The sequence below is a fragment of the Haliaeetus albicilla genome, chromosome Z (genome assembly GCF_947461875.1).
Source record: "Haliaeetus albicilla chromosome Z, bHalAlb1.1, whole genome shotgun sequence".
Taxonomy (NCBI): Eukaryota; Metazoa; Chordata; class Aves; order Accipitriformes; family Accipitridae; genus Haliaeetus; species Haliaeetus albicilla.
The window spans coordinates 18,345,349-18,360,645 of record NC_091516.1 but is presented as its reverse complement, the minus strand read 5'-3'; the positions used below and the strand labels follow the sequence as shown (position 1 = coordinate 18,360,645).

Below are 15,297 nucleotides of genomic sequence, written 5' to 3'. Positions count from 1 at the left end.
ATATCCTAATACATAAACAGGTTAATAATCAAGGCTGTAAGACTCAGTGGGTATCAGCTAGAATTAATCAGCTCAAATGCACTGAAGTCCCTGAAGCTCTATTTGTTCATCTGGTTGTTGGAAAAGTGAACCAGCAAAACAAACTTCTTCATGATCTACCCCACATGTCATTCCTGCCTTTAAAAAAATAAATTTTGTTTCGATTTAGTATCTTAATAAAGATTCATCAGTACAGTTTGCTGAAACAAGAGTTATGATCACATTTACAAGCAGCCTTATTAATTTACTAAGTTTTCATAACCAATTTTATCAACAGTTTCTGTACCGGTGGAAATATATTCAGCCTACACCATGTCTCTGTCAGTAAGTGGGATGATATTAATTACGAAAAAATAATTTGGTGGTCTCTATAGGAAATACAACCAGTTTAAACACCACTCTTACTAAAGCCTTGGTTGCCAGGCCCAAACAGCATAGTATGCATAAGTTTTGCACATCTGAAACCAGAAATTACAAAACCTGACATTTATGTTAGCTGCTGCCAGAGCAACTGGCACTTACAGGCAATTTAGGAAAGGGCTATGTATCAGAGGGCTCATACATAACAACCATGAATGAGGTAACTGGACTTAACGTCAATCTACAAATATTCTAAGAGCACAGTTAAAAAATCTGGGTATGTAATCAGATTTTTTTTTTTTTTAAATATTACCAAAAAAATAGCATTTTTATAAGTTATTATAGCACACAGTAAAAATGCAACCTTTTGTAGTTTGGTCTTGACTGCTATATATAATTCATCAAAACTGCCAGACTAACAGATGCAATTATTTTGGAAAACTGACAGGTGCTCCACTTTGCCTTCAATTTTACCTTGGAAAGTGCCCACAGCCTCAATGTATACTGCCATAAGTTTGTATCAGATTCTGGTAAATTTGACAAAATGAACAGTCACGCTGGGAAGTCATGCACAGAAGAAATAATAATAATGATAAATGAAACTGCAACAGCACATGATTACTAGCACTCACTAGAACCATTTAGCATCCAATTCCAAAACAAACCGTCTATGGACTTGGCAGTCACAGAAATGTCACTTTAAATTTGCTAGCTCAGACACTGGTAGGAGTCTAGCTGCAGCAGGAAAGAGGTACAGGGAAATTTACCTGGGTTTTTTGAGTCCTTAAAACCCTTTTTTCAAAGGGAATTTGAGGAATTTGTGCATTTTACCTACACCTGGGGGCAGGGTCATTACTTTTCCATGCTGATTTTTTTTTTACAGTAATGAGGGTCCAACACTGAATTTTTCATTTGTCAAGCACAGAAGTATTACATGTTCAAGTACTGACTTTCTTCTAATACTTCAATAAAAACCTAATTTTAAATCCTGTATTGTTTAAGTCAGTACATGTCTGTGAGCCTCAGCTGTACGGAAATTGTATCATCACCGTGAAGTAAAATTAACCTACCAAATTTACATGGGGTAAATCAGAACTTCTAACATAAGCCAATCACTCTGCTACGTTATAAACTGCACAATTATTTAAATAATAAAAGAAATTACCTGCTCTGCCAGTGTCTCACAGTTTTTAAGTTTTCCTCTTGAGCACTGAATTCCACCATTTCCAGTTATTACAATGGTTGCAAAACTTCCCTCTCCAGAAGGATCTCCACCAGGTTCTTTTACTTCAAAAACCTCTGAATAGAAGGCAGACTGAAGGGTTTCCAGATTTATAAGATACTTAAGTTTCAAGTTTCTGGCAGTAGCTTTGCATTGGCCAAACTGTTGTATAAATTTGCGGAACCTGTACCTTATTCTTTTTCTCGTCAAAATGTGGTAGTCTTGGATTTTTGCTCGCACGCATTTAGGCAAAAACATTTTGTAGCTGTGAATACATAACCAGCAAAAAACCTACTAATTTTATCCATTAAATCCAGCAAAGATAACCAGTTCTGTGCTAAACAAGTCAACATGAAAGTATCTTTTCCTCTAAATGTAACCTTATTCTTTAAACTGTAGCATAACAAGGATCCTTTCTTCAATCTGTACCATGTTCTTTCAAATACAGCCCTGTCTCTTCTATCTTCCATTTTTTGTCCTCACTCAGTTTCAACATATATTACATAATGCATTTTCCATAAATCCAGACATGTCTGTTCTAGTCATTACTGAAGTTTTGAGGTAAGGCAGCAGAAGTTACACAGTTGCTTTGTTTGGTGTAGAAGTTGGAAAGAAGATATTGCACAGATGGAGGCAAATACATGGCTAGAGGACAGACTTCCTGGCTGAAAATACAGGTGGCAGACCTTAACACTGTGGTTGCTTCTCACTGAGGTTCCTATATCACAGTCCATATTCTATATCAAGGGGCAAAAGAGTTGCAATAAGCTGGCCAATTCATTGCCTCATTCTGTTTTTTACTCCTCCTGCCAGATTTCATTAAAAGATGAAGATCAAGCAAGGACAGAATTAATTCAGCTGGAGTGGAAACTGATTAGGTTAATAAACCAAAGTGAATTGATAAACTCAAGCAAGTTTAGCAGCAATCTGCCCAAGATGGTTAAGAGCCTGGAGCACATGACATGACAGAAGAGGCATAAGGGAGCTTGATTTGTTCAGCCTGGAGAAAAGAAGGCTCAAGTAGAGTGTTCTACTAATTGTCTTCAACTAACAGATGGTTATGGAGAAGACTGAATTAGACTCTTCTCAGACATGGACAGTGAAAGGACAAGAGGCAACAGAGGATAATCAGTATCACAGAGGAGACTGACTAGATAAAGAGAAAATCCTCCTCAATGAGGGTGATCATACATAGGACAAAGCTGCCCAGAGATATGATAGACTCTCCACCCCTGGACATTTTCAAAACCTGACTGGACGAGGCCCTGAGTAACTTCACCTAACTTTGAAGTTGGCCCTGATCTGAACAGGGGGTTGGATCTGATGACTTCCAGAGCTCTCTCCCAACTCAAATTATTGCTTACATCCTTTCCCACCTGAGTAGCTGCTGCCTCACCTCTCATTAAGAGCCAAATCCGTGTACTCAAACATGAATGGCCATCATGGTACAAGCCTTCTATTAATTTCTAGTTTATATGATAGGTAGCTTTATGAAATCACCATGCTAGAATAAATCAATTGCCACCAGCTGAACATCTCCTCCCAGATGCTAATGTGCAAAAATACTGGGTTTAGGTATCAAATAGGTGTGATACAGTTATGAAGTATGGAGTCACCTGACTGAATTGTAAACAGCCAGTGGGGTTTGGTCCTTTTCTTTGGCCACCCTCATCATATCCAGAACAGCCATTCCAAGGCATTCTTCTTGTGTTTCATGAGTAACAGGCATCTGTATCCATCCATCCAAAAAATCATCTCGCCACTGACAAAGAAGAATGCAAGAAAGCAAATTATAACTGTAGCACTGCTGCTCATCAATGAAAGTTTTTCGGGGTGTGGGGTTTTTTGTTTGTTTTGTTTTGGGGGTTTTGTTTGTTTGTTTTTTGCTTGTTTGGGTTTTTTTGTGTTGTGGTTTTTTGTTTGGTTTTTTTTTTTGAAGACTGCATTCTTCTGAGTGAACCCCTTTGTCTACAAAAAGCTGCACATGTTCATAATGGATACCAGCTACCATCATGCTTAGAAACACTGTTTTCAAAATATTTTCATTTCAAATCTCAAAAAGGTCCATATGGGGAGGATATTGCTGTATATTGTATCAGTCCAAAATGAAAGTCACAGTGAAGGACTTCCACATGCTAGTGGCACAAGAAAGGAGCTACACACTCTCACTGCTATCCCCACAACTGTCATTTGAGCTTCATCTCTCCAAATACACAATACGACATGGAATTCAATTTTCATCTTGAGTGGGCTTCAAGCTGTCAAAAGAGCCTACAGTTACTATCAGAAGACATGAAAGGGAATAAATACAAACAACCTTTACCAATCTGCATTAAAAAATAATCAAGTAAATCATACCTGTGCAAATAGGTAAGACATGACAAGATCATCAAGAACAGGGCTTTCTGCACCTCGAAGAATGCCATACCGATATGCTCTGCTGGTACCATTGCAATACCAGTGGGGAAAATAAAACCTGTTAGGAAATATTTAAGCAAACATCAATAAACAGATACCTTTGCTTACCAACACCAGATATTATCACTTTTCATAGACATGTAATTAGTGCTGGCTGGTTTGGAGGACCAATATGAAGCCCCAGTTAGTCAACGGAAGGCTTTGGATCCAGTTCTTGGTGTCTTAAGAGTAACACAACATTTAAGCAGGGTGATAAACTCTACTGGTAGGAACGAGGAGCCCTGCAAAGTTATCCTCACTAATCAGAATATAGAGCATTTTGTGTTACTGTCTTCCAGTTTACTTTCAGACAGTTCCAAAAAAAGAAAAAAACCACTCAGGCCACATTTATACAACGTTAATAAACAAAATCTTTTACATAAGGAAAACTGTGACTGTAGCTTTAGATTGAAAAATTGAAAAATCAGGTTAGAGAAAAAAGGTTGTATTGCAGACATCTGCCTGACTACACACAATAATTACTCTGCATTTCAGAAATCAGAATTTCAAACAGGCAAGCACAGAGAAGATAAGATGTACCATTATTAAGAAATATTATTTTTACTTCTGCTGTATTTTTTATTGTTTCTTCAATCTGACATGGCAAGCATATGGTATATAGCCAATCGATAAAGTATGTTATTCAAACTCACTCCAATAATTTTGATTCTTGTATCTAACTCTTATCCAGATATCACCAACAATCTGTCCATAACTTCTTAGAGAAACTATGGTTCAAGTAAATATCTTATTGATTGTGTTTTCTCATACAGTTTTGTTTTACCATGGAAAGTGCATAAAATATGATTTAGATTACCTTATCCGGTAAAGCAGGATGAGTCTGGTTGCTTCATCTACATGAAAGATGTGATTTGGGGGATACCACATTCTGTCTGTTTCACTCATGAGTGCAAACATGTTATGATACACTGGCATGATACCTAAACAAAAAACAGAGAAATAAACATTTGTAGGAAATTGTTTTCACAAAGAATCAACCTTTCTAAAAAAAAAAAATTATGGGTTAAATGTAGCAGATTAGCACATATTCTCCAACTATTCATTGCACTGCTCTATCACTGTCAACAGCATTGCAATCATCACCTCATAACATGCAGACTGTTTTTGCTTGTTTATTTTCTCATTCTTCCTTTATGTTCTCTGACTGCAGACTGTGTTCACCTGTTATCCTATACTTCACTGTTAGATTACAAGATTTTCTCTGTGTGGCATTTAATAAAATGGCTTCTTAGCCTCTCTGTTTAGTAACAGCTAACAACAGTACATTACCTTTTTCCTTACCTTTTCCAAAAATAGATGTCAGCATTGAGATTTTAGACCGATGAAAAATTAGAAGCAATACAAAGAAATTCGTTATGACGAGGACAACCACTTGCCATTTACATTTTAGTAGCTCAGTTAAGAACAAAATCAAACATATACTGTTAATTAAGCAAAACTGGAAAATATTTTTTCCCCTCAACAATTCAGGATTGTTTTAATGAGAATTTACAAGCAATCCTACTTAATCACAAACTATGGAAACCAGCTGAGCATTTACTCTTCAGCAGCACCAGAATTTTACTTTGGCTCCCAGCTGAAAGTAGAGCCTAACATAAGACAGATACCACAGCATTGTACTATGCTGCCATGTTATGCATCCATGCAATGCCAGTGCTACAATCCAGAAAACAGGTTAAATGCCTGAGAACCGACAGCACAAAGGGATGAACTTCAACCACTGACAAAGATATTTTGAAGACAGAAAGAGATACAGGTCTAGAGGTCAGAAAGTAGGATGAAAATTACAGTGTGAAAGTCACAGTAGGTCATAACAAAAGAAAACTACGTCTACATCAAAGCAAAATACTTTGGAGGACGAAGGCAAAACATACTGAAAAAAACCCCAAGATAAAGACAACAAAAGTAACTTAAAATGACGTTAGAGATGAAAGAATTCTAGGAAAAGGTGAAGTACCCACAACCATGCTCCAAGACTTAGAATGACATCATTGAAATTCACACAAGAAACCAGGAGAAAAAAAACCCCAACACCCTTATTTCTTTCTTTCTGTTCTAAACATCATCTAGGTAACTACTGAAGAGGCCAGACCCAAATTTCTTTTGTCACATCTAAAGTGCATGTAAGACAATCCATTAGAAACAAATAATCAACTCCACATACAAACTGCATAAGCTCGTGGAACAAAAAGTAATTCAGTCCTAAAGAACAACTAACTTAAATTTGTTACAAAATGGGGTTTGTCTCTGTAGGGAGCCAGTAAGAGGGCTAAGAACAAGAGGTCTGTTGTGCAGATGTCAGATTAAAGTGCTGAAATATACCGGAACTACACATCCTAACACATGATTTTCTATGAAAGGGAGTCACAGACTTACAGGAAACTACAGAAATGGAAAGCATTATGTAAAGTAACCAAAGAGAAACCAAAACTAAACAAACCCCGCAAGGGAATAACCCTGAAGGGATTAGTAACTGAGGGATTGGCTGTAAATCTAGATGTTGCAAATTTATGGTGCAGTAAGACATATTTGATCCATCAGAGTTTTGAGAAATATCAAGTTAACTCTATTTTATGGAGTTAAAAAGAAATCTATCCCATGCAGCCAAACATGGTTCTCATTTGATGTGTGAAATGGGATCAACTAGATTACATTACAGATCAGTTGTCTATAAAGCAGTAACAACTGACTTAGCAGTTTTAAGGCTGTGTGGTGTCTGTATCCCAAATAATTTCAGATCAATTACAGTGTAATGCTTGTGAATCACCAGCCTATTTCAGGATTCTAGCCAGATGCTAAACACCGTTCAAGGCAATGTTGAGCATTTACCTAGTCTCACTAATACATTTCCCCTATTATCAATGCCACGTAAGCACAGCAAACATGAAAAAATTTCCAAGTCATATTCTTAAATTCAAATGTTATGCTGCTGTATTTCACCAAATACACTACAGACACTACCACCACCACACCACCTTTCAAAAAAAAAAAACAAGCCAAACCAAAAAAACCCACAGATATTTCAGTCCAGATGATATCATTGCCATTCTGAAACTTTAACTATGCAAGGAACATGACTTTGGAATTCCCTCTACAAATCAGAAATGTTGGCATTAAAAAAAAAAAAAATTTGAAAAAATCCTCCTTGCTGTCTTCCTGTGTATGAAAAGTAATCTATGCACTCATTCATCCCTCATACTTTAGCAATTTTAATTCTGAGTGGTAACTTGTACCTTTCACTGCCAGTGCTCAATGACATACAGATCATATGTGTTTTTCAAGAAAAGGAGTTACGCTTTTTTCTTTTTTTCCTCCCCCCCTAAGAATTACACATTTGCGCCAGAATATTGCTACGCTTGAAAAAGTTCAGTGATTGTACAAATAAAGCAAGTCCCCTTATTAGTGTCTTGAAAACTGGCCACAAAAGTCTGGTGAAAGCAGAGGCCAGAAATGTCTCTTTTCATGTAATTCTTACCAGCACTTTTAATTACAGGGACTTTTCAAGCAAATGATAACTGCAGTATTTAAGTGCTTTCTCCAGAAACAATGAAAACCAAAAGACTGGGGCTGGGGGTGGAGGTGTGTTGGGGGTGGGGAATCAAAGTCTTCTGATGAAGCCTAGACATGTCAACAATAGTGAAAACTTCTCAGAAATTATTTTCAACACAAGTAAAATCAGAAAAGCTGTTCACAAGGTACTAAAAAATCTCCCCTGGATTTCTGCACTACACTAACCATGCTATCAAATCAATCAATGATTAATTAGGAGAGGAGACAGTGACTCAGAGATAATAAAGCAGTATTGTTCTCCACTTTGCTTCTCCAGCAAGACCTATTAAATAAATTTTCTGGACTACTGCAAAGACAAAAACCTATCTCTTGGCAAGTATTTTATTTGGTATGTAAGGCTAAATAAAGGAGCCTCATCATGCTATACAGACTGTCAAGTAACATCATGAAAGGTTATTCCTCACACTTCTACCTGAAGCCTAAAATAAGAATGATTTGCATAGTAGTCTCTTCCTTTCCTCATTACGATGTGAGAGCTCCACACCCAGACAAGTCACACTACTTCTTTTACCCTGAAGCAGCTAAGGAAGTAAAATTTTTCTGTATTTCCTCCGTTGGCATTAGGTACCCTTCCACCCATATAGTATATTTTCATTAGGTAATGTCCCTCTGTAAAGAAAAAATAAAAACCCAGAAACTGTGCATCATAAAAAGCCAGACACCACTATGAAATGTGGAAGCCATGTGTAGCCTACAGGAGAAACAGTGTCCTACAAAACTGTCAATTCAGGAATGTAAGTAAGTCACCAGACATATACAGATGAAAGCAATTAGTTGCATGGAGTTAATTTTTAAAATTGGTTTAATATCTCCAATTTTCAAAGTCCAATACAAACATTAGTCAGTTCTCACATACAATTGTCAAGTAAACTATCTAAAACTTACGAAATCTTGTACATACCAGATGAAAAATCACTTGGCTTCTCTTACATAAGAATATCTTACCCTCATCTTTCATACAAACTGGAGTCTTACTGAACTCTGGCATCACATTCAGTGTCACTATCCTGTCAACCAAATGTTTTCTGAATAGTTAATCAGAGCACAGGTTTCCTTTCTTGGCAAAACAGAACTGCCCAGAGCTCTGACCAGTTCATTCCTTGGGGGTGTGTGTTTGTGTGTGGATTTTCAGGAAAGGCTACCACTTAAGAAAAACACAAAACAAAGCAAAACCCCACAACCCCCCCCCCCCCCCCCCCCCCCTCAAACCCACAATGGGCAGTTACAATCAATGATCACTCTGAGCCATGTGAATTCTGGAAATTCAGTATGTTAAGGATAAATCTGCTTAAAATTCTCTAGCTACTAACAAGGAATCTCCTCTGAACCATACAAGCAAAGAGGTACTACAGATCATCCCAATCATCACATTATGCAACACAGCCACTCCCTTGAAAATGTTTAATTGACTGCAGACACTGTCAGTGCTTAGTCACATTAAATGTTTTCAAACAGTGTTTTCACTTCGGTATAATTAAAAATTCTCTGTTATCTTATGGCTTTCCGGGAGGCACCAGCAGTTTTCAGGGAAAGTACCATGGAACTTCCAATCTATTTTCAAATCAGATGGATGAGAATTAAAAGGTTCCTAGGTGGAGTTTCAGGATATCAACATTAAAACAAACACACACACACACAGAAGCCAACAAATTGAAGGTCTTTTGTTAACTGCTAGCTGCCTGTAACACAGCAACCCAGTCAGGATTATCAAACTGGTTCCCTCTTGGGATTCTAGTTCCATTAAAAAGTTAAGATTTCAGGATTTAAGAAGGGAAGGGGGAAAATCAGAACAGAAGCCTGTCAGAAAGCAGATAAATGAAGTCAGATAGATACATCCTACAGAAGTGTAGGGTTCATATACACTAGAGGGACAAGCCATGGCAGAAATGCAAGATGCTAGACAGAACTATGCTCCTGCGTTGACTTTGCCACAACATTTTTCAGTCTGCTGTTTAAAAGTTATAGTTAAAGTCACTAGCTCTGCATACTTTGCTAATAATTTAAGATTTTCAAGAATTGCTAATAATTTAAGATTTTCAAGAACATGGCACAAATTTAGTTGGCTAACACCAAAGCAATGCTTTCCTTATAATTGTGCTTTTTTTAAACTGTGATTTACTAAATCACTTACCTAGAGTAATATAAAAATACCTTCACTTTGTTAACTTTAATTCAGTAACAATTTAGATTATACATACAAGTGATGCATATATTTTTTACTCATATTTTTCAGCCAATTGAATAAATCAACAAATTGTTAGTTTGAAAATTAAATTATTTTTCTATGTAATACTGGTCTTGTGTAAAATGTATTATTGTGGCAAGTTACAGTGTACAGTCCACAGTTGGTTGGTTGGTGTTTTGGTTTTTTTTTTTTTTAATTACTTTATCCGATGATAAAAACCCTTAAATCCACTTACAAGAGACTGAGCAGTATCTTATTGCAAAAATTATTGGTATAGATTAGTTACACTAATATAGTATAAAAAACATCCTTCTTATTTGTATACAAATAAGTACATCCAAGATTCAAATTCAAAGGCCTCAGATGTTCCCAGTAGTCTATATCTGATTTACCTACACCACAACAAAATTCAGTTCACGTTATTTTCAGTTACACCTTCTAATATTTAAACACATATTTCTAGATTTTTTCATAATTTACACTTTGAGTAAAACAAAAATTATAAACAAAGTTTATAGTTATTCTGTAAACAATCACATTTATTTATTTATTCTGTAAAATATCACATCAAGCTTGAATTATCACTCTCTCTTGCATCAACTCTGATGGCTTTCCTGAACTATTACTACTATATGTGTTCGAATGGCCTTGACTGCTTGATAGTTCTATAAACTGGTTGTAAACACATTAAAAACAGCTTAAAAAAGAAATTTCATTTAAGATTATTTGAGAGAGCGGAGAAAGTGAAAGGGTTTAAGATCATGATTTGGGAAAACAAGTCTCTGCTACTGTATTTAGAGGACACATCTAACAATTATTCTGTAACCTCTAGAACAATTTATCCATCATATTTCATTTCCACCATCAGCTAGTTCCTTTAATACCACCTTCTCTCTTAGGCTGAGAGCAAAGACTTCCCTTGTTTTTGGTGTGACATTTATAATTTTTTACATGGCAATCAACATACTAGTTAATAAAAAAGAGCTGAACCACGACACTGACTAGTCAATTTAAATTTCATTTCAAGACACTTCATTTATTCTTGCATTTCTGGTTAGAAAATGTGATATTCAGTTTCATGTTCAGACAGTTTTCCATATAAAACTATGAACCTACAAGAAGTTTCCTATTTATTATATTTTTCCAGAAATGGAAAGTTTTTTTAAAATAAAATAAGAAAAGGCTTAGCTTCTCTGCATGCATGCCTCAAATTGGCATGCAACTACAGAATAATATTTAGATAAAGTAATATTTATATAGCCCATACCTGCCATATACAACAGATCTAAAGTCAAGTTGGCACAGACTGGAAAGCCTTCAATTGTTTGAACTGTGTGAAAGGTACATAACAAGACTGTCTCTGTGACTGCTGATGTTTGCCTAGATCCAGTCCTGCTTGCCACCAATAACAAACAGTCATACTTTGATGTAACCAGCTCTGCTATCAACAGATCTAACAAATGCTCAGATCACAGAGAAAGTTAATTAACAATTACCAAGTTTGTTATACTTTGGACATGCCTACTACCTGAACCATTCTCTTCTTTATGAAGTATTCTGATTCAGAGCTAACTCCAGAAAACACAAGTCTTGCCAACATAAACGTTATTTGATTGTATAGGCTTTGCAGACCTACATGTTCTGCGAAGCAACCACAAAACCGCCTAGAAAAAACAGAAAATAATAGTTAAGTGCCACCTCATGACTTAAGCACTAATAACTGTTACGAAAGAGAACAAAAACCTGCAGCCATTTCAGCCTTTTCCACCAATTTAGAAAGCAATGAATTTACAAATTCTTCTGAGAAAAACGTTGTATAATACTGCCATAGTAGCTGCCAGGCAGAAACCACTCTTCAGAGGACTTTGTCTACCTCAGCTCTACAAGGATAAAGGCTCAACATGATAAAACATTTTATTTATACGAGTATGAATCACTACTGATACACTTTAGAAACTCTGGTGAAGAATGCTGAAACAGTAGAAAAATATAAAAACAACTTGATAAAGAGTACTATTCATACAAAATAATTTTTAAAACAGTAAAGTATAAAAGGATACATCTAGATGCTAGTTACTAGCCATACCAGCAAAACAGAAACTGGTATCCCAGAAAGCTAGAAGCCTTGAAAAGGACTGGTGAGGTCTGACAAAACAAGCAATAGAGTATGAAGTCTTCAGATGATGTCACAGGAAACAAGACTAATTAGATTTGTGGATTAGCAGGAATTGGATTCTGTATGTTTGTGATGTGGGTGAGAAGAATATCATACATGGCCTGTGCTGCACATTTTCCTGGGAAACTGGAGACAGTGCAGAAGACAGGCAAAAAATTAGAACAGTTACAACATTCAAGCTAAAGAAATCAATCAGTTTAAGTTTTATCAAAAATAAGACCTAAAGATAAATTGATTATGGCACATAAATATCTCCCTAGGGCTGGTGATTGGGAAAGGCAAAGAAAAACATAGGTTGAATAAATATCTGAAAACTGAAGCAAGAAAAACTCAAACCAGAGAAAAAGGAAGAAAAAAGTGGATAATCCAGCAATAACAGTAGAAACAGCTAATCAAACTACCAAGGTAGTTACTATTCCAGTGAATTCAGACTAGCATCAGAGATCTTCTGGAAGGTGAGCTGATTCATTAAAAGAGTAACTGATTCATTAGAAGAGTAACTGAAAAAATTGTGTTCAGATGACTTGTTATTCCCCTATCACAAAAACAATCCAGTCAGATAGGAAGCAAAGGAAGCAAGGCACCTGATGTCATGGTTGATGACACAGTATATTCTTTCAAAGACCATGTTATTTTGAACATACTGAATTTGATGGATACAAGCCCTCTTCAGTTTAATATTCTGGCAAGTTGGTACATGAATATTTAAGTTAAACAAAGAAGCATTTTTTCCCACCACTATTTAGTAAAACTGTTCTCTATTTCACTCCCTCAGCAATACCCACAGTGACTACAACGGTATTTATTTCCATTTAACAAATATTTAACTATCACCTAATGTAAAAATTCAATACCACTTTAACAGTCAGAAAATTAAGAACCCCCTACCCTCCCCCAGCCTTACACACCCTTAGTTGCTGTACCTGAGGGTCTGAACTAAGCTGACAAACCTAACAGAGGCAAAACTGAAGCCCAAAAAACATTGGCACCAGAGCTAAGAAATCTATCCTTATTACAGAAACGAGTATGGGCATATTTTCTAAAGTGGGGAGACAATACTTTTTTTTTTTTTTTTCTTCAACTGGAGGAAAAAGACTACAGAATCTTGGGGACACAGTGGAAGGTATCTGGAAGATCTTGATTTGAGTCACCATCAAAAAGATACCTAACTTCGAGAACACTCCCAGGTCCATCTGTCAAACTCAGACCTACAAGGTCATTAAAGCAGCACAATCTCGCACAGCTGAAACTTTGCAAACCTCTGAATACCGTACTGCTTCTTTATGGTCTCCCAGAGTGAATCCCAGGCAGTGCTTGTGCTGAACTCGTCTGTGCTTATCTGCCTAAAGCTCTCACATTACATGAAGAGCAACTTTACAAACTCGCATCTTAGACTCTGCCACACCTAAAGAACTCCAAGGAATAACAGGGCTTAAACCCAGAAGAACCTTTGTGAAACTAGCATATACAAGCAAATTACCAACTCACAGCATGCTACTCAGGCAGTACAGGACATTCAACAGCAAACACTGACAGATGCCTCCCAAAAGTAGTTATCAAAACCATATTTAAAAACAGTATAGCAATCAAAAGACAAATATCACAAAGGTGTAAGATGTTTGGAGATAATAAAATGTACAGTCAGAGTCAGCAGCTTTGTATTTGTGACCCACTGGAAAAGAAAGATTTGGAATTACAAGCCTTTTAAATTCATTTGCACCTGAAAGCTAAAAGACAAATCCAGCCTTGTACCACTGAGAGCCCAAAAGATATGGAGATACTCTGTGTCCGTGTGTGTGCGTGTGCACACATGTGCATGAGGAACAAAAAGACAGTCACTTTAATATCCAAAGTTTATTGGAATGAATCTTTCTTACTCACAAATTCAACATACTTTTGCAATGAAAGACACACACACAAAATGCCTGCTTGAATTATTTTACTATGGGTCTCAGCACCTGTTCATGTTAAGCTCTGGGTAAATGTAACAATTCAAAGACTTTTAGATATAAACATGTTTTGTTTATTTATTTATTTCAAATACACTATCCTGTCATATACTCACTTTATTTCCTTAACGATTATGAAAAGCATTAACAACACACATACGCAAGCAGTCATGTTATATCTAACAGAACAGTTTCCATCTGCAAAGTGATTAAGCATGTATAATATACAATTTACACGTAACTTCCAGGACCAATCTGTTTTGCAGGGTTGCAGAAAGTAATTCAAGCTATTTCCAGCTGCTGCTGTGATTTCACTATCCAAACTATATCTCAGCTCAACGAAAGAAGACTTCCAGGTAAAGGATAGTATACCCTCAAATTATTTGAAAAAAGATGGCAGTCACCCAATTATAATCTCAGTTTCACAACCATTCTGACAGGAACAGTTTTGCAGCTTGGTGCTAATTACTTCTGATACTGATTACTTTCAAAAGAACAGAGATATTAGCATTTCCGTTAAAATGCCACCATTTTTATGAGCTCTGGATTATTAAAAACTTTCTGAAAGAACAGAGAGATTAGCATTTCTGCTAAAATGCCACCATCTTGATGCACTCCGGATTATTAAAAGCTTTCTTGCATTAAGTTGAATTTTACCCCTTCATTATGAAAACCATTATGTATATACTTACCACAGGCTTTACAGGCAACAGTACAAATCTCCTCTGCAACATATTCTCCAGCTGGAAATTGAAGGTAGTCTCCGCCTGTCTTCCCAGGAGAATGATAAAGGTACACTTGAAGCAATGGTTCTGTATGCTTGGGTGCACTGGTATTCCCACGGATGTCACCATTCTGGTGGACAGTAGAAGTTGCTGTACCTTCCGTATTTGTCATTGTAAGACAGGCCATTGTTTGTTTTGGTTCTGTTCAGAGCATTTGCCTAAAAGAAATGTAAGCAGTACTTCTTGACTAAGTGTATTTGATTTTGCTTGTAATACTGCTATTTAATGATAGTACTGCTCTGACACCAGAAAAACACTAACAGCTGAGGACAAGAGAATGGCTGATAACGTTTACTAAAAGTTGAGTTTCTCTTTGATTTACTACATAGCCCTACTCTGAAAAATAACAGACATTATGACAGGAAAAACAAAGATATTAATTGGGAGTCCAACTAGAGGATTTATTACTTCTCGCTGGCTTTTAGACAGTGTGTGCTCGCCTGTCCAACTAAAACATGCTAGTTAAACCTGAAAGCCAAAATAATCCCTTTAATGACATCTGTGCAACTTATTATATTCCCAGTTTAAATGCA

General features: G+C 36.4%; 1 protein-coding gene across 7 annotated transcripts in view; it reads right to left on the bottom strand.

Annotated features, from left to right (window-relative positions):
• Positions 1–15,297, bottom strand: part of JAK2 (Janus kinase 2) — an 86,129-nt gene that overhangs the window by 36,450 nt on the left and 34,382 nt on the right. For 6 of the 7 annotated variants that reach the window (XM_069777572.1, XM_069777575.1, XM_069777569.1 and 3 more), the window contains exons 3-7: positions 14,672–14,922; positions 4,896–5,019; positions 3,980–4,097; positions 3,238–3,383; positions 1,565–1,886 (exon numbers count right to left, since the gene is read on the bottom strand). In XM_069777572.1, coding sequence (XP_069633673.1) covers positions 1,565–1,886; positions 3,238–3,383; positions 3,980–4,097; positions 4,896–5,019; positions 14,672–14,891 — 930 coding nt within the window. In that variant the 5' untranslated portion in view covers positions 14,892–14,922. Of the gene's footprint in view, positions 1–1,564; positions 1,887–3,237; positions 3,384–3,979; positions 4,098–4,895; positions 5,020–14,671; positions 14,923–15,297 lie in introns of those variants that run through there. The other variant, XM_069777576.1, reaches the window with a different exon arrangement.